At 42.0% G+C, this 18523-nt stretch overlaps 2 protein-coding genes across 2 annotated transcripts in view; both read left to right on the forward strand.

Annotated features, from left to right (window-relative positions):
• Positions 1–18523, forward strand: part of TRAPPC10 (trafficking protein particle complex subunit 10) — a 78601-nt gene that overhangs the window by 1119 nt on the left and 58959 nt on the right. The window lies entirely within an intron of this gene.
• LOC148125347 (uncharacterized) lies at positions 9252–12010 on the forward strand. The gene is made up of 3 exons (XM_087937867.1): positions 9252–9437; positions 11282–11518; positions 11759–12010. Exons 1-3 carry the CDS (start codon positions 9252–9254, stop codon positions 12008–12010), a joined length of 675 nt encoding a protein of 224 aa, XP_087793993.1.

The raw sequence follows: 18523 nt of genomic DNA on the forward strand, positions 1-18523 counted from the left end.
TGTCTTTATACCATCTGTTTTGCTACTGGTGGCAATTTTAAAGAACATAAGCAATGTAGATCTATTTTGAAGCAGGATAAATAATTGTCAATTTAGAAATAAATATAACAAGATGAAAAGGTTTAAGTCAAGATATGTACTATCCCTTCTATATTTCTTCAAAATAAGCAGAACAAAAATAATCTGAGCTATTGTAGGAATGGAGTATAAATACATTTCTAGCAGGTTTTCATTCATGCAGAGTATTCAGTCTTAGAATTTTAGCTCTGACGTTTTATAAGATTAGTTTGTGATATGTGTGGTGAACAATAACAACTTGCCTAATGCTAATTAGCAAATGGGTGGGGGAAACATTTTTTGATCACTGCACTAGCTTACAATATTTCTAAACTTACATTTATTGACTTCTTAGTAATAACTACTTGACAAACATTGATTGGTTACATTTGATTATGTGCATAAACATGTTTGTTTCTATTAGAGATTAGTCTGCATTTTTTCAATGTATAGTTTTAGCTTCATTCTGTTTAATAAAAGTGTACATTTCATATTTCCAATAAAAACACTAAAAGTTATAAGTGAAATTGAATTTTACTGTTGTTTGAATGTTAAGCCTTAAAACTTAGAAAAGGCTATGTTTTTTACATTGTTAAAAGTTCTTCATACATGTTATTTCAGCAATCAGTAACTCTTTAAAGTCTGCAGGGAAGAGAATGTCATTTCAGTATCTCACAACTGAGAAAGATATAGTGCATGGGTTATCTTTGATTACCTATCAGGGTTTTGTAATTCGCTCTTTCCTGGCTTCTTGTTTTTATATTTGGCCTGAACATGTCTTTTATCCCACAAATGCCTGGCAGTAAGAAAAATCCCTCCCCCCAAATCCTTAGTCCTACCCACTCAACTCTGCCTGAGGTTCATACATTGTTTTCACAGGTAATTACTGCCACAATCTCCCCCCCCCCCCCAACTGGGGGGATAGGACCAAACTGAAGAAAAGATAATACCTTCTACTTTGTACTAGTGAAAGAAAACACAATATTATTTTAAAGCCATCAACCAGAAGTCAGTTTGAAAAAGCCTAGACCATCTGAAAGAAGTGGACCATTTGCGGGCGGGGGGGGGGGGGGGGGGGGGGGGGGGGGGGGGGGGGGGGGGGGGGGGGGGGGGGGGGGGGGGGGGGGGGGGGGGGGGGGGGGGGGGGGGGGGGGGGGGCGGCTAGTCAAGGGGGGGGGGGTTTTTTGGCCCCCCCCGCCCCGCCAACGGGGTTGATGATTCTTAAAATAGGGAAAGGGTCCACATAATTAGGTTCCAATTTCTTTGATTTTGGGGTAGTTTGTAAGTATTTAGGAGACAGATACACTTTATCATCACTTGAAACCCTCTTAGCCCTCTTTTTATCAGCCTGTTTCTTAGGGGCTTGATGTGCCTTATCCAGCGCCTTATGCGTGATGGGCCAGGTGTGTTGCAGCTGTTCAATCCACTCCACTAAGGAGGGGATCAGAGGCTTTTCCTGAGACAATTCTGGTATGGAGATGAAATCTTGACTGGAAGCAACTTTGAACAGGGTGAAGCCAGTACTACTATGTTCTGAGTTATTATAAGAGACCTCTGAAAAGGGCAGCAGGTTGGGCCAATTTTCTTGCTGGTAATTTACATAGCACCTAAGATACTGTTCCAGAACCGAGTTGGTTCATTCACAAGCCCCGTTTGTTTGAGGGTGGTGAGCAGAGCTTAGCCCCAGGTGGAGCCTAACATTCTTAAGAATTCCCACCAAAATTGGGAAGGTGAATTGTACCCCCCTTTCCGAGATGATACGATCAGGAACTCCATGTAGCCTATACACATGTTGAATAAACAGTTTAGTTAATCCTTTAACTGTAGGTATCTTAGTGCATGGGACAAAATGCATCTGTTTAGAAAGTAAATGTGTAACAACTCAAATAAGTGTATTCTCCCCACTCTCAGGCAATTCAATTATAACATCCGTTGATATTTCCTTTGATGGGGCCTTAGGATTGGAAACACTCTATAGAAGTCCAGTAGGCTTCCCTGGGAGCCGTTTAGCTGCAGCATAGACAGGACAGCTGGGAAAATAAGTCTCAATGTCCTTTTTCAATGAAGGCCACCAAAACTGCCGCTTGATCAGGTGCAAAGTCTTCACAAAACCAAAATGGCCGGCAGTTTTTTTTCTGAGCCATGGTAATCACAGGAATGGCCAGCTGCTTAGAAAGGATGACTGGTCGGATTACTTCAGGCCTAACACTGTTATATTGAGGTAATCTGGACAAAGCATCAGGCATAAAGTTCTTTCCCCCAGGAATGTAGCGCAGTGCAAAATTAAACTGGTTAAAGTCTTGTGCCCAACAGACTTGCTTAGGTGAGAATTTTCATGGCATTTTCAAAGCCTCCAGGTTTTTGTGATCTGTCCACACCTCAAAAGGCTGCTTTGCCCCTTTTAGGAAATGCCTCCAAGTTAATAGTGCCCATCACACAGCAAAGGCTTCCTTCTCCCAAATTGCCCACCTCCTTTTGGTCTCAGTTAATTTTCTGGAGGTGTAAGGTCTGAGTTGTAAGGCCCCCTTTGGCATTTGCCTGCAACAGCATGGTTCCCAGAGCCACATCACTAGTATCAGCCTAGATCACAAACAGGCATCGGTGTTGGGGTGTTTAAATATAGGTTCAGGTGCACTCGCCATAAGATGTATTTGTAAATATGTCACCAATATTGATTACAAACAAGGAACCATAGACTGTCGATAATAGAATTGCTAGGGGTTTTTTTTAATCGTTTTTTTTTTCTTTTTCTTTCTGTGTGTTGTGAATGCGTTTGTTTGACATTTTAGTTGTATAATCAATAAAGTTGATTATAAAAAAGTTTTTTTAAAAAATAAATATGGGTTCAGGTGCAAACAGCCACTTGTGCTTTTCAAAGGCAGCGTGGCATTCCATTGTCCACTCAAGGGGTTGGCTGAGCTTAGGCTTGTTTTCTCACTTAGTTTTCAAAACATTAGTGAGCAATGCAATCTTAGCAAAGGAAGAGATGAATTGCCTACAGCAGAGGTCTCCATACTTGGCAATTTCAAGACTTGTGGACTTCAACTCCCAAAATTCCTCAGCCAGCCTAAAAGGTCCGTAAAGGGGCCATGAATAAGCGCACCAGTGTGCCTACCATCCCTCTCTTACTGTCCTCATTTATCTGTATTTACTTCCTTTGTTCATGTTTATGTTCATATCTATACTTGTTATCTTGTACATGTTCGACAAACAAAATAAAAAAGAATAAAATTGCAGTTTCCTGGTTTTTGCAAATTTTTATAGCGCTCTCAATGCTAGAACCTGGGGGGGAGGGATTTGGTGTGACTTTCAATGTGTAACTTGCATGCATCTTTCAGATCTTGCCTAATGTCAGGCCTGCCTCTGTTCAAACCCTAAGAAAGAAAACCTCCAACTACATTGGTTTAGAGAAGAGTTACTTTTACTAAGTTTGAATTGTTAGCAGCAAAAGCAAGGCAAGATCTGAACCAAGTGTTGAAAGTTACCCCAAATCCTTCCCCTTGAGGTCCAGCACTGAGAGTCCAATCAACATCCAGTATGATGTTATGGGAAAGCTCCTCTGCAGGTATTTCTCACATTTGGAGTCTCAGGATGGTTGGCCTTAAAGAAGTATAAGCAACTCTGCTCAGTAGTACCATAATTCATGAGTGGAAAACTCCCTTTCAACTTCACACCAGCTTGCTTCAAATGCCCAGGCAAATCCAAATGCCTAGGCCCACTCCCTGTTTCTTTGGCAGCCGAGAGGAAGCCACCTTCAGAAAATCATGCTGGAGATCTGGCTGACAGTTAAAACTTTTCTGGAATGAAGAGCTTATAAATAAAGTAAAATAGGATATTGAATTACAGTTATTTGTATGTGTGTTCTGGTCTAATGAAGATCACTGAAGCTTGTCTGCGCCCTTTACACAGTTTATTGAAATTATTGTGCATATTATAGGACAGTAGCTATGTTAGACTATGATAGCAAAATGTAAGCATGTGATAGCACCTTTTCCAACTAAATTCCCATTGTTACAGGTTTTTCTATCTATCTATCTATCATCTATCTATCTATCTATCTATCTATCTATCTATCTATCTATCTATCTATCTATCTATCTATCTATCTATATTTCAAAGTGACAATCATACCTAATACTTCTTTCTCTTCTATTTTTCCCACGACAACCTTGTGAAGTGGGTTGGGCTGAGAGAGAAAGACTGGTCCAAAGTCACCCAGTTGGCTTTCTTGCCAAAGGCAAGACTAGAACTCCTGATCCTTCAGTTTTTAGCCTTGTGTCTTAATCACTAAAATAAACTGTCGTTATACACATTTAAAATATATAAATATTTTAAAGTATTTATATTACAAGATTGTGTTTGTTTATGGGAGTTATTTGCTACCTAGATCCAAAATAGGTTCTAGATCATGTATAAAATACAAACATATCACAAACACAACAATAATAATAATATAGTTTAATTTTTGTCGGTGGTACAAGCAAATAATATTGTTGTACTAGTTAAAATCAGAAAAGAGGAAACCATCAATTTATTAATCAAATGTAAGTAGATTTCTAAATCTACTTTAGCAGAAAGTAATAATTATTGTAATAATTTATGCCACAGGAAAAATAAGCTTTTTAAAAAAAAGCTTGTCACATTTTCTTGAATACAGGCTTAAATATCAGGAATATTGCTACTTTTCAAATTTCTGAAAACAATTCTCTAAGCAACAATCATAATGCTCACAAATAGTGTAGTTCCAAACTGTCAACATAACATTAACATCTTTAATACTAAAATACATCCCTATATATCTGTTTATTTACATTAAATATTTTCCAGAAAGATGTTAGTGATCTATAGGACCAAATTATTTGAGCCAATGGAACCCTGACATTTCTTACATTGCCAGCAGAGAAAATAATGATGCTTGTCCTTTTGAATACGTTTTTTGGAGTATCCAGTAAATTCAAAATAAGATTTTTTGATGAATCCATTTTAAATTTTAAATTAAATGAAGCAAATTTAACATTTTTAAAACCTGAAAGCATTGGTGTCCCATTACTGAGTTTTTCAGTTCTTTAATATGTGAACCATAAATGTCCTTAATGCTGACTTTAAACATGTTTCTTTGTTTTGGAGGTGACAGTTTAATGTCAGACATCAATTCCATCAAATATGTTGACACCCAAGGTTTCAAACATTAAAACATATTTGAGTTGATATTATTGTGAATGAAGAAAGCAAAAATCTGTTTGAAATTCAGAAAAAGATATTGCAAAGTAATTTATTTAAAATATGTATTCCAAATTCTACCCATTCTACTCTATTTTAGAGGAGTTTTTTCCCATAAAGTTAAATATTCATGGATCTCAGCATCCAAGTTTATGAGGCCCAAGCTTGTTTGGTGGCTTGCAAACCTGGAAATTTATATAGCTTTCCATTGCACATAACAGGTGGCTCTAGGTGGCATGCAATAAACTACTTTGTTAGAATGTTTGGTCGCATATTACTTAAACTTCCTTTTAGTATAGTTTTTAATTTAATTTAATTTAATTAAACCAGTAAGACATATTCACAATTAAAGAGAGAGAAATTTAAGTTACTGAAGATTGAGTTCTCAAAGTTGTCAAAGAAAATGAAATATAATTGGTATGCCTGTACCAGGACTACTGAACTTCACATGAGCTCCAAAAATACTAGATTCTCTTTTGCCCAGAAGGAAGCTTACTTTGACTATACCAAATTCTGAGAATTTTCTATTTGGGAAACTTGAGGGCCCTTTTGATGTAACCTAGCAAACAGAAAAAGGAAAACAGTTGTAACTTTAAAAAAGAAAATCAACAAGATAACATTTGCAGGAATATAAATATTATAATCAAAGATAGCACATATGGAAATCAATGAATGGAGTTTTGAGGTATTGCGGTTAGTTAGCCATTGTGACTTATTCTATTCCTGGTTATTGTAGGGCAAGTGTGTGCTATCTCAACTTGTAGCTATTTAGTAATAGTATTTTTATCCAATCCATTCAATTTATCCATTGTCTTTTTTAACTTCGTTAACTATACAGTAATAATTTTCTAGTCCATCATCTGCTTGCTTCAAGTGATGTAAGTTTCTGCTTGCTGATCATTGTCTCAAGGAAACATTCACTTGTTTCTTCTAGGATTGAATGCTTAGTTTTTCTTTTAAGTCCGCAGTACTCTTGGTAACCATCTTCAGCTACTTAATTTGAAGACATTTTTCTTTTTTCTTTTACTCTTTTTCAATGTTTACTGCCATTCATTAGCTGAAAAAAGAGCTTTAATTTAATTCTTTGTCCTAAAATGTATTTAGCAGTCATGATTTTTACCAAAGTTTGCTATTTCAGTTTCTTGGGATTGGTCTTTTTATTTTGAGGGTACACTCTCTCCTTTAGTTACTCTTGAACTAGAAAAGAAAATAAACCAAATCAAAACTTCAGTTTTCTGATACCAACTATAAATTCACTAAGTATGCTGACTGATATTAGTTTCGCTTTGATATTTTACATTAACTCAGATTTTTCACTTTTTATTTTTCACTTTCATAATTAGCTCTTCTAAATAGCTTTGCCTTTACTGCCAGTTTTAACTTCATGTCATCTTTTTCAATCCTACCATTTTTAAATATATATCCTGTATGAGATGTGGAAACAATATTAGTCCTTGTCTTACTTCATTTTCTATTTTGGGTCATACAGTTTCTCCAGATGCATTTCTTACAGTAACTTCTAATTCATGATAAAGGTTTTTAAGAAGAATATATTATTCTAGGATATCCATTAGCCTTAATATGTTTCAGCTTTTGGCATGATCTATATAAAGATCTTGCTGTAGTCAATAAAACAAACTACTTCTTTGCAAAATCTCTCCAATATCCATTTTAGATAGCATAAAATGAATATTGAAGATAGATAAAGAAGTGGTTTCATATCTGTCTTTTGTCCTATGTCTTTTCAGCAACATGACAACATTTTCAAAGTCTGTAACAATAGCAATAGCAACAGCACTTAGACATATATACCGCTTCATAGTGCTTTACAGCCATCTCTAAGTGGTTTCCAGAGTCACCATATTGCCCCCAACACTCTGGGTCCTCATTCTCCCTCGAGCTGCTCGGATCATCCAGAGAGTGGGAGGCGCTCCAGTCTGCGTCTGTGTAGGCTGAGCTTAATTACTGAGGAACGCTCCGCCCTCCATCACGTGGTCCCTTGTAGCGTTCCCCAGTTTATGCTCAGCCTTCGCAGAGTTAGGCTGTGTGTTTGATTGTGCTTCTCACTCTTGGCTGATTCAAGCAGGATAATAATTATTTCAGGTTTGATTCTCAGTTCGTTACTTTCCTTAACCTCTGCGCATCTGAGGGTGCCTTGGGATCCAGGGGTGTGCATTTTTCCCCCCAGGGGGCTGAGCGGGCAGCTTAGCAGCGCTTTAGCGCTAACCCCCTGCCGTTTTCTCTTCTCCGTTCCTGCCTTGTCGTCCTTGTGCCGCCCTAGCGGTCCGGATCCTTTCAGTACTGGTTTTCCCCCCATTTAACGCCAATCGCCCTGGTAGAGGCGATTTTAGCGTCCTCGCCCTCGTGGCTCGCAGGACTCATATGCCCTGAGCAGCCCACTTCGTTTTTTTGCATCAATCTCCAGGCGGCCGCCATTTTGGGCATCGCCTCGTGGCCGGGCGCCATTTTGTAGGCCTCCATATTGCTGCGACGATCTGCTGGCCCTTGCCTCAGGCTCCCAGGCCTAGTAGGGCCCCTCTCTCTCTCCTCAAAAGGGAAGAAGCATTATTTATATTTATTTTTACTGGTGGTAAAAGTGTTGGCTCCCGCAGCAGAGCTCAGGGCGTGGAAGTAAGTGCAGCCACTCCCTTCCTTGGGGGTGGGGGGGTGGGCAAGCTGCCTGAGGCCTTTTATTCCTGGCGTTTATTTGACTAATTGGCTCTTCTTTCTCTACCACAACTGCTAGGTTGTTTTTTAGTCACTCATTAATACAGAATATCTTCATATTTTTTACACTGGTGATCCAATCTCATTCAATTGGCATTTATTCTCTCTCAGATTTGCTTAGAGAGATATAGCCTCTCATTACTGCTTCAACAGTGTGTTTTTTTTCCTGGATCCATATCCTGATAGGATATATTTTGTATAATAGAAGTCTATAACTGTGACAATACAGAATTTTTGGTCATATTTTTCAGATTATTCCTTACAAATTCTAAAAGGGCGCGGGCCAGTTTCTGGATACCCGGCCTTATCCAGGTCGTATCCTAGGCGTGCCAACCGCCTATATATATATATATATATATATATATATATATATATATATATATATATTCATATTGATTCATCTATTTGTTTCACAATGGCAGACGACAACTCCAACACCCGCCATTCTTTGAAGGCAAAATCTAAGTCCCATCATGTGTGCAGACAGGCTAAGGAAACCTCCCAGGAGGCTTCCAAGGCCTCTCAAAGGGACGCCTTAAGGCGCCATAAGGCACTAGAGAGGGAGTTCGACAGGTGCTCTAGGGTGACTCAACCAACACCCCCAGCCGCCCCTTCTACTTCCAGGCACCCCCCTCCAGTTTGTTCCCTCTCTGCAGGCACAGCTCATCCCAGGAGTCTCACGCCCCTGGACCAGCAACCAGCCGGATGCCCGAAGCCACCTTCACCTCCACGGCCTCTGGCCTAAGACAGGAAGACCCGCCCACGATTGAGATGCCTGAGTACATGAGAGTTTGGATGGAGCAGGCTATTCGCCAAGGAATAGCTCAAGGCATGCAGCAGATGGCCGGGCCAGGCCTTCCTCAGACGGCTCCTGCACAAGAGCCTGTGCCAACCAGGTCCATGCCCACCCTGGACCCCGCTCCTGGTCAGGTACCCTCCCGGGGGGCCAGCCCTCTTCCAGAAAGGGAACTGGACGAGGGAATGGAGATTTTAGACCAATACAGGGAGGAGGAGGAGGAGGACCTTGAATGGGGATCCACCTTCCATGGGGAACCCTTTTCGGATTTAGATCCACTGGAAGCAGAGCTGTCGGAGGACGAGGGCCTTACCCCCGATCAGCCTTCCTTTGTGGGGTTATTCAAACCCCACATGTTCAAGTCCATCCTGTTCAAGGCCAAGAATACCTCTGGCCTGGCCACTCAACTCCCCTCTGCCCCCCCTCCTCTGGGGAGGACCCAGAGGACGCCATGTTCAGGCAGCCTGTGGTTGCTGAGGATGTGATCCCAGCCCCTCCTATTTTCCACGATCTGGTTTCTAACCAGCTGGGCTTTACGGGGGCCCCTCCTGCCCCATCCACCCAGGATAAGAGGTTATTTAACCTCGAGCCGAGTTTTTGCTCCCTCCTCAAAACCCCGGAGGTGGACGAGCCCATTGTTGGTCTCGCCTCATCCTCCTCCCCAAGTGACCCCCCTGGAGGCCCTCAAACCTGAGGACAGGAGGTCTGAGTTAGCCTTGCGTCGGGTTCATCTCGCCGACGCCTGGGCCATTAGATCGGCCACCGCAGCCTCTTTCTTTACCAGGTCCTCTATCCGGTGGCTCCGTCAACTGAAGTCGCATATCCCTCCATCCAACACAAGGGCGCTTCAGGACATAGTGAAAATCACGGCAGCGGCAGAATTTTCAGCCGACGCCACGTACCATGCTGTCAAATTCTCCTCCCGGGCGCTAGTGTCTCAGGTCACTGCTCACCGTCTGCTCTGGCTCAAACCATGGCAGGCGGACGTGAAAAATAAGGTCAAGCTGGCCTCCGCCCCCATTAAGGGGGAGAAGCTTTTTGGTCCGGCCCTGGACCCCCTATTGGCCGAAACTAGGGGAAAGAAGAAATTCCTCCCCTCTCTTTTTCGGAGGCCAGACTCTAGAACCCCTCAGCCCTTTTGAAGAGGGTCCTCCCAGTCCTTTTACCAGTCACCCTTCCCTCCCAGATACCCGAGGCCTCCCTCGTATAGAACACCATATCCCCAGGATCGTTCCAACCCAAGCGATCGGAATAGGAGGGGCGGAGGGTTTAAGCGTCCCTTCAGGGGTTCCGGGGGGAGACCCTTCCGGCGCTCCAAATAAATCCCGTCTTTTTCCTCCCATTGGCGGTTGGCTTAGACATTTCGCCGACCAATGGGACTCCACCACCTCCAATAAATGGGTCAGGGACTCCATTAGGTTTGGACTCGCCCTGGAGTTCAACTCTCAACCTCCCGAGTTTTTCATGACATCTCCTCCCTCTAGGGACCCCTCCAAACGCAACTTGATGGATTCTGCCATCCACCATTTACTCTCCATCCAGGCCATCCAGCCAGTTCCCCCCTCCCAATGAGGTCAGGGCTTCTACTCCCACCTCTTCCTGGTTCCCAAATCCTCGGGGGGGTAGAGGGCTATCCTGGATCTCAAACGGCTCAATCGCTACCTAACCCCCCGTAAATTCAAAATGCACACCCTTCAATCCATCTTTCTGGGCACCAGGCAAGGAGTTTGGCTCTCTTCTATAGACCTCTCAGAGGCATACCTCCACATCCCAATTCGGCCCTCCCACTCTAAATTCCTTAGGTTCTGTTACAATCACCGTCATTTCCAGTATGTGGCCCTTCCCTTTGGGTTAGCTTCCGCTCCTAGAGTTTTCACTAAGATCCTCGCGGCCTTGGCGGCTCGCTTAAGGGACTACCCGGTCCGGCTCCACTGCTATCTGGATGATATCCTCATCCTGTCCCACTCACAATCCCAGGCAGAGCTGGACACCAAGACCACCCTCTCTGCACTCCAGGCCCATGGGTTTCTGGTCAACCAAAAAAAGAGCCAACTGGTCCCTTCTACCTGAATTGCCCACTTGGGGGCCATTATTGACATGGTGCAGGGAAAAGTGTTCCTTTCTCCGGAAAGGCTCCTGAGTATTCGAAACTCTATTCATGTTATTCAATGATCAAAGAGGGCTTCTCTATTAGAATTGTCTAAATTACTGGGAAAAATGGTTTCATGCATCTCTATTATTCCTTGGGCCCGTCTTCATACCAGGTCCCTGCAGTGGCTCCTGCTCCCGTTTCAAAGGTCCGGCAGAAGCAACTCAAAATCCACCATCAAGGTACCTCCAAAGGTCCTCTCGTCTCTCCTCTGGTGGACCAACCCTGCCATCAACAGGGGTCATCACTTCAAAGATCCCCAGCGTCTCATCATCACCACAGACGCCAGCCTGAACGGCTGGGGCGCTCACATCCAGTCCCTTACAACGCAGGGCAAATGGTCCCAAGCAGAGCGGGTCTGCAGCATAAACTGGCTGGAGCTCCACGCCATCCACCTGGCCCTGCGCCACTTCCTGCCTCAGGTACGCGGGCGGCACGTCCTTATTCTCACGGACAACGTTACCGCCAAGGCCCATGTCAACAGGCAAGGCGGGACCCAGTCTATCCGGTTGATGAGAGAGGCCGAAAGACTCTGCCGTTGGGCAGAGCGTCACCTCCTCTCGATCAAAGCAGAACACATTTCGGGGGCCTCAAACACCCAAGCGGACTGGTTGATCAGGGCCACCATGGACCAGTCCGAGTGGCGCATCCATCCATCCCTTTTCAGGGAGGCGACCATGATCTTCGGCCTCCCATCAGTGGATCTCTTTGCATCCCCCCGCAACATCCAGCTCCCTCAGTTCTTCTCCAGATTCCCTTCCCCCGGGGCCGAGAATCACGACGCACTTCGCTGTCCGTGGCCCACGGGGCTCCTGTACGCCTTCCCCCCGTTAGCTCTACTTCCCAGAGTCATTCAGAAACTGATCCAGGAGGAGGCAGAACTGATCCTAGTGGCCCCCTATTGGCCCAGACGGCCATGGTTTGCGGACCTCCGCAACCTTTCGGTTTCTCCTCAGTGGAGAATCCCTCCGGACAGGATCTCCCTCTCCCAGGGGCCCATTCAGCATCCGGAGCCCCAATGGCTCCAGTTAACCGTTTGGAGGTTGAGCGGGAAAAGTTGAGGAAGGAGAATTTATCTGACCAGGTCATTAACACCATCCTGGCCGCCAGACGGCCTTCAACCAACCGAATATACAACGCTACCTGGGTCAGCTTCTGCACGTGGTGCCATTCCTCCCTGGTCAACCCGCTCTTGCCTTCGGTGGCCCAAATTTTGAACTTCCTCCAGGACGGGCTCAAAAAAGGTCTTTCACCTAACACCTTGAGTCGTCAGGTAGCAGCCCTCTCGACTGTCGTCTCTGGTGACAACCTGTGTCCCCTTTCTCACCATCCCCGTATCAGGGCCTTCCTCAGGGGAGCCACTAACCTCCGTCCCCCTGTCGTGCACCGGTACCCCACTTGGGACCTTAACAAGGTCCTGGTGGCCCTAACTAAACCTCCTTTCGAGCCTATTAGAGAATCCTCTCTCCAAACTTTGACCTTTAAGGTAGTGTTCCTGGTGGCAATTACCTCGGCTCGCCGAATATCAGAGATTGCGGCCCTTTTGGTGAGAAAGGACCTTTGTATTTTCCACTCCGATCGGGTGGTCCTACGCCCCGACCCGACCTTCTTGCCCAAGGTCAATTCAGCCTTTCACAGGGCTCAGGAGCTAACACTCCCGAACTTTTGTCCCAATCCTTCGCGGGAAAGGGAGAAACGATGGCACACCCTAGATGTGAGGCGGGCCCTCTGCATATACATTAATCGCACGCAACCCTTTAGAAGGTCCGAGTCCTTATTTCTTTCCTTCCAGCCCAAGTCATTAGGCCACAAGGTGTCCCCTTCCACCATCGGGCGATGGATCAGAGCCACCATTGCCAAGGCTTATTCGTCTCAGGCCTTACCAGTTCCCAGCGGGGTCACTGCACATTCCACCAGAAGCGCGGCCACTTCAGCGGCCTGGGCTACCCAAGCTCCAATTTCAGACATATGTCGGGCCGCCACCTGGGCTTCCCCCTCCCCTTTCATTAGACACTATAAGATTGACATCTTTGTGTCAGCGGAGGCTTCGTTTGGCAGACGAGTCCTCCAGCGGGTCATCGATGACCCAGGGGAGCTTCCACCCCAGACGGATTCCCTCCCGTAGGACAACCAAGCTTTGGTATGTCCCACTCTCTGGATGATCCGAGCAGCTCGAGGGAGAATAGGCGTTGGTCTTACCTGACACGCCATTTCTAGTCGAGCTGCGAGGATCATCCAGCCCCACCCTTTTTTATTTTTTTCCGTCTGGGGGAACCTTGTTTCAGCCAATGATACCTTAAGTCTAGTTAGATGAGAGTTAGACGACTTTCCTCCTCTCTCGACTTCGCATAAACTGGGGAACGCTACAAGGGACCACGTGATGGAGGGCGGAGCGTTCCTCAGTAATTAAGCTCAGCCTACACAGACTGGAGCACCTCCCACTCTCTGGATGATCCTCGCAGCTCGACTAGAAATGGCGTGTCAGGTAAGACCAACGCCCATTTTACCCAGTTCGGAAGAATGGAAGGCTGAGTCAGCCTTGAGCCTGGTGGGATTTGACCTGCCAAATTGCAGGCAGCCGATAGTCAGCAGAAGTGGCCTGCAGTACAGCACTCTAACCAGTACGCCACCCAGGTTCTGTGACTTTCTTGTTTGCCACAGGATATATAATTTGTAGTATAATGTTTCTTATAGTGAGGAATATTGATTTTTTAGGATTGGTGCTGCAGAATCTGCTCGTTATTTTTAGTTCTTTGCCTAATTCTTCCAGTGAGGCTTATCAATGCATGATGTAACAAGAGCCTTTTGTTTATAAGTTGTACTGTTACATAATTTAATGCTGATTTGGGTTGAGAGGTAGTAATTGGCCCAGGGTGAAGAATACTATATTTGTATGTATTACAGTGAGGAATATACCATAATTTATTTTATAGATTTCTTGTAAGAAGGGACGTATGTGACAAATTTCAAATCAATGGCTTAAGAGAATTTTGTGCAAAGAAAATAGCAAACAGTATTTTCCATTGTGAACTGATTGTCACTAACTTTTATAGGTAGATATTTGTTTATTACTGAATGCTGTATCATTTTCCTCACTGTTTTCTAAAATATTAGGAACTGCCAAAACATGGTGCCTTTAAAGATATTTTCAATATTTTGGGAGGCAATTTGTTCCTTGATATCTAAGTTATTTAGCTTGCAAACTACATATTGGATATGGAGTTTCATGGAGGACTTTCAACCAAGATAATCTCCAGTGAGTTAATAAATGTTTCCAGTTGTCCCATTTTACTCTGGACTTAAGGAAGTAGGCATAAACAATAGAGGAATTAAGCAATCATATGATAGTGTTACCTTGTATGATAATTAAATACATACTAAACAATTGCAGGCTGATATAGGGTTTTTTTTACAGGAACAGTTATAATTACCTTGTGTAAAATATTCTGTATACTTTGTTGTTGTTAGTTGCGAAGTCGTGTCCAACCCATCGCGACTCCATGGACAATGTTTCTCCAGGCCTTCCTGTACTCTACCATCCTCCGGAGTTCATTTAAGCTCATGCCTACTGCTTCAGTAACTCCATCCAGCCACCTCATTCTCTGTCGTCCCCTTCTTCTTTTGCCCTCAATCTTTCCCAGCCTTAGGCTCTTCTCCAGTGAGTCCTTCCTTCTCATTAGGTGGCCAAAGTATTTGAGTTTCATCTTCAGGATCAGACCTTCTAAAGAGCAGTCAGGGTTGATCTCCTCTAGGACTGACCGGTTTTGATCGCCTTGCAGTCCAAGGGACTCGCAGGAGTCTTCTCCAGCACCGTAGTTCAAAGGCCTCAATTCTCTGGCACTCAGCCTTTCTTATGGTCCAACTTTCACAGCTATACATTGCAACTGGGAAAACCATAGTCTTGACTATACGCACTTTTGTTGGCAGGGTGATGTCTCTGCTTTTTAGTATGCTGTCTAAATTTGCCATAGCTTTCCTGCCCAGGAGCAAGCGTCTTTTAATTTCTTGGCTATAGTCCCCATCTGTGGTGATCTTGGAGCACAGGAAAATAAAATCTGTCACTATCTCCATTTCTTCCCCATCTATTTGCCAGGAATTGAGAGTGCTGGATGCCATGGTCTTAGTTTTCTTAATGTTAAATTTCAAGTCAACTTTTTTTTGGTATGGATCTTAATAATATGCTGCATAGCACAAATAGAGAATATTGTTTGATTTGTGGGTATTCTATGGCTGAATTGTAGCCACATTTTGGTTTGCTTATTGTGGCTTAAGGCTTGTGTGAGTCCAGCTATTGTGGTTTCTAAAATAAATTATTAGGAATTTTAATCTAGGATATGACCTGGAGCCTTCATTATACTAGGAGAAGTAGGAGAAGAAGAAGTAATTTGATATGTTTAGGGTTCTCTTGCTGGTATTCTTGCCTTGAGAAAGGCCTGCCTGCTAATTAGTATTGTCACATAGCAGCAAGTTCATCAGCTTTATTTTATAAGTGAATCACTGCAATTGTTCAATTAACAAGGTTGTTAAGTGAACCTGAGTTCCCTATTGACTTGGTTCATCAGAAGGTTGCAAAAGGCAATCACAAGACCCTGCGACACTGCAACCACTATAAATTCATGCCAATTGCCAAGTCTAAATTCTGAGCACATGACCATGGGAATGTTGCAATGGTCATAAGTTTGAAAAATGGTCATAAGTCATTTTTTTCATTACCGTTGAATGGCCAATAAACGAATAGTTCAAAGTCAAAGACTATCTGTACTTTGCCTTGGATCTCTGGGACAATAACATAACTTGTGTAATTTGGTTATTTTTGTATATTGTGCATTTTTAAGTTCTGTATTCTAATTTCTGTATTTTTGAATCATTTTATGTAAGTTGCTTAACATAAAAATCTGTAGACAAGAAAATTGGTTCATGGTTGTCTGCAGAACAGTCAACAGTATGTTTACTCCATAAACAAATAAATTGATATAGATGAATTGATATAAAAAGATAATCCCTTTAAAATAATTGAGGTATTCTAGAAGTAGATACACTATTAATTAAATATTTATAACACAGGACTTAGAACTTTGTGAGATTTTCATGCTTGGGAAAAAAATTACTTTCAGTTCAGGCAGCTCTAAAAGTAAAGATAGTTCTCTTGTTTATCCTTCCAACCATTTTGCATGATGTAATTAGGCTTGATTTAAATCACTTTTTTGATTTTAGCAAGTATACATTATAAATAACTTTTGTAATTATAAATTTATAACCTTAAAACCATTTACTTGGCAGGGTCTTTGGAAACTTTTTCTATCTCTTGGTGGAATCCGATTTTTCATACATCTACCATTCACTTAAGACTAGCATTCTGGTATCTTGAATGGATTGCTGAAGTGGTGCAGCTGTTATATAATCAGTCTTGATTTTTTCTTAGTTTACTTCATAATTTTATCATACTATTGCTAAAGTCCAGGATTGCCCCACTCCTTTTATAGGGCTTCTACATAAAATGGTTACATCTGTGTCAAAAAGCAAATTGAAGTATTGTTTAAAAGCAATTGTGGGTTCATTTTAATCTCAATTGGCAATTATGTAAGTACACTAGCTATTCAGAATTCAGACAATATTGCTGGTCCTTTTCCTCATTGGCCAAATTATGCCTCTTGATTTGTTGTTGTACTTCTACTTTTTTAAAAAAAACAAATTTTATTAATTTTCAAAGACAATACACAAACAAACAAAACATAAAACGTAAGAACATAAAAAGAGATTCTGCAAAAGTACCTAAGATTGTATTGTATTTATATTTGAAATAGAGTTAGAAAATTGGAATATTTTATGTGTTAATAGAATATTGTAGGGATTGTACTTCTACTTTTTGTAGTCAGTCTGGAGGATGGATTGGAGTGATAGAAAGTTTAATAAAATGAAATTCCTCCCCTTCTCCAAATCCTTATGGCAGATAATATGGCCTTGGATGCTGAAATCCTACAACTGGAATTCAGGAGGAAGATGATGCTTATTTTTCTCTGATATCCTCTCCTAGACACCAATCAAAGATCTACTCTTGAATATTAAGAAATCTCTGAAATAACAGGGAAGATGATACAAGGAACTGAAGCAGAGATGGTAAAAATTGGATTCCTTCTATCCCGAAGGAATTTCTGATTTGCAAGTGATTTTAGAGGTTTAAAAATGAGAGGGAGAGCAAAATTCCAGGGAAATTTGATATTCCCGTGTGCTTTCTTAAAAAATAGGATAAAATGTGAGATTTTCTGTTATTATGAAATTACTGTTAGCTTTTCTATCCCACCTTTTTCTGGGTTTATAAAGTGGCATAAAACACCATAGTGTTGTATAGTGAGAAAATCTTGAATGGATTGCCGTAATGGTGCATATATAACATATATAAAATGCTCAGGAAAATTATTTGTATTGCTATCCAATTTTTACTCTAAATGATATGCTTGGAAGAATTTTATGTATAGGTATTTTACAGTATTGGATTATATTATTGTTTTCTGTATGCAAAGGGAAAGCTATGCAATTTAGCTGTATATCATCTTCCATATGGTATTGACATTAAAAAAAAAAAAGACCAAAGACCAGATTGAGGACTTGTTTTCTTTCAGTGACTTTTTATTTATGAGGACTCTTTCTATCCTCTCTCAACTCAGCGAGGTAGGCAGAACAACAGCAACATTAATAAATTAATGTTGCTGTTTTGCTTACCTCATTGACTAAGTCCAAATGTATGCCAAATTCCCCTTTCTATTTTCTTTTTCTGGAACAAAGAAAAACAAACCCGAATGCAAAATTTCAGAAAACTCTGCATTTGCAGGTCTCTTACTGTGAAGACTGCAGTCCAGTTCAGTATTGTTACTTTCCTCTTTTTTTCTTCTCCTGTAGTTGCCTTATGGATCTTTATATTTGATTGAAAATTTATATTTTGAGAATAAAGTTTGCTTGCCTTGTCTCAGGGAATGTGCTTCTGAATCAGCATCCTGATTCCTACAAAGGGCAACTAAAGCCTCCAGAACACTTAAGAGCAAGCCCTTGAAGGAAATAATCTTCCGCAGCAACTTGTATTCCCTAGCAGTGAGTGTTATTAAAACTGGAGGTTCCATTTTGTTCAGGTTAAGGTAATTTTCTAATTAAAATGACGCAATAAATTCTAGAATTTTACAATGCCGTACAGGATAATGTGGCTACAGCTAGCAGTTACAGTGATTTTTGGAACAGAATATTGTTAAGAATAACTGTTCCAATTAACAATTCTGAAAAAAAAAATGCGCTGGCTACCAGTATATTTCTAATCAGAATTCTAGCTAATAATTATGATTAAAAGTTCAAAGTAGTTTGTAATTTAGATACTGAGCTCATTTTACCTGCCTGTTATGATCTATCATGAGAATTCTATTCGATAGTGGGAACTACAGGAATTCAGAGATGGAAGAGCCTGGTCAACTCTGGCACCTTGATTAGAGATTTCTCCTTCAGAAACTTGGCTGATGTCATCATTGTCTTAATTTTTGTGGCAAATTAAAACCTACTGGTAGTTATTTACTAAATTTAATTTCCTTGTG

Source organism: Pseudonaja textilis, chromosome 7 (assembly GCF_049901715.1).
Source record: "Pseudonaja textilis isolate UNSWEBS1 chromosome 7, rPseTex1.2, whole genome shotgun sequence".
NCBI lineage: Eukaryota > Metazoa > Chordata > Lepidosauria > Squamata > Elapidae > Pseudonaja > Pseudonaja textilis.

What these genes read in the sequence shown, in the direction of transcription:
- LOC148125347 (XM_087937867.1), top strand. Translation starts at nt 9,252, where the DNA reads ATGTTCAGGCAGCCTGTGGTTGCTGAGGATGTGATCCCAGCCCCTCCT. An exon ending in CGGAGGTGGACGAGCCCATT is followed by an intron (nt 9,438 to 11,281) that starts GTTGGTCTCGCC and finishes CTTACAACGCAG; the next exon opens with GGCAAATGGTCCCAAGCAGA. An exon ending in GTCACCTCCTCTCGATCAAA is followed by an intron (nt 11,519 to 11,758) that starts GCAGAACACATT and finishes TGGCCCACGGGG; the next exon opens with CTCCTGTACGCCTTCCCCCC.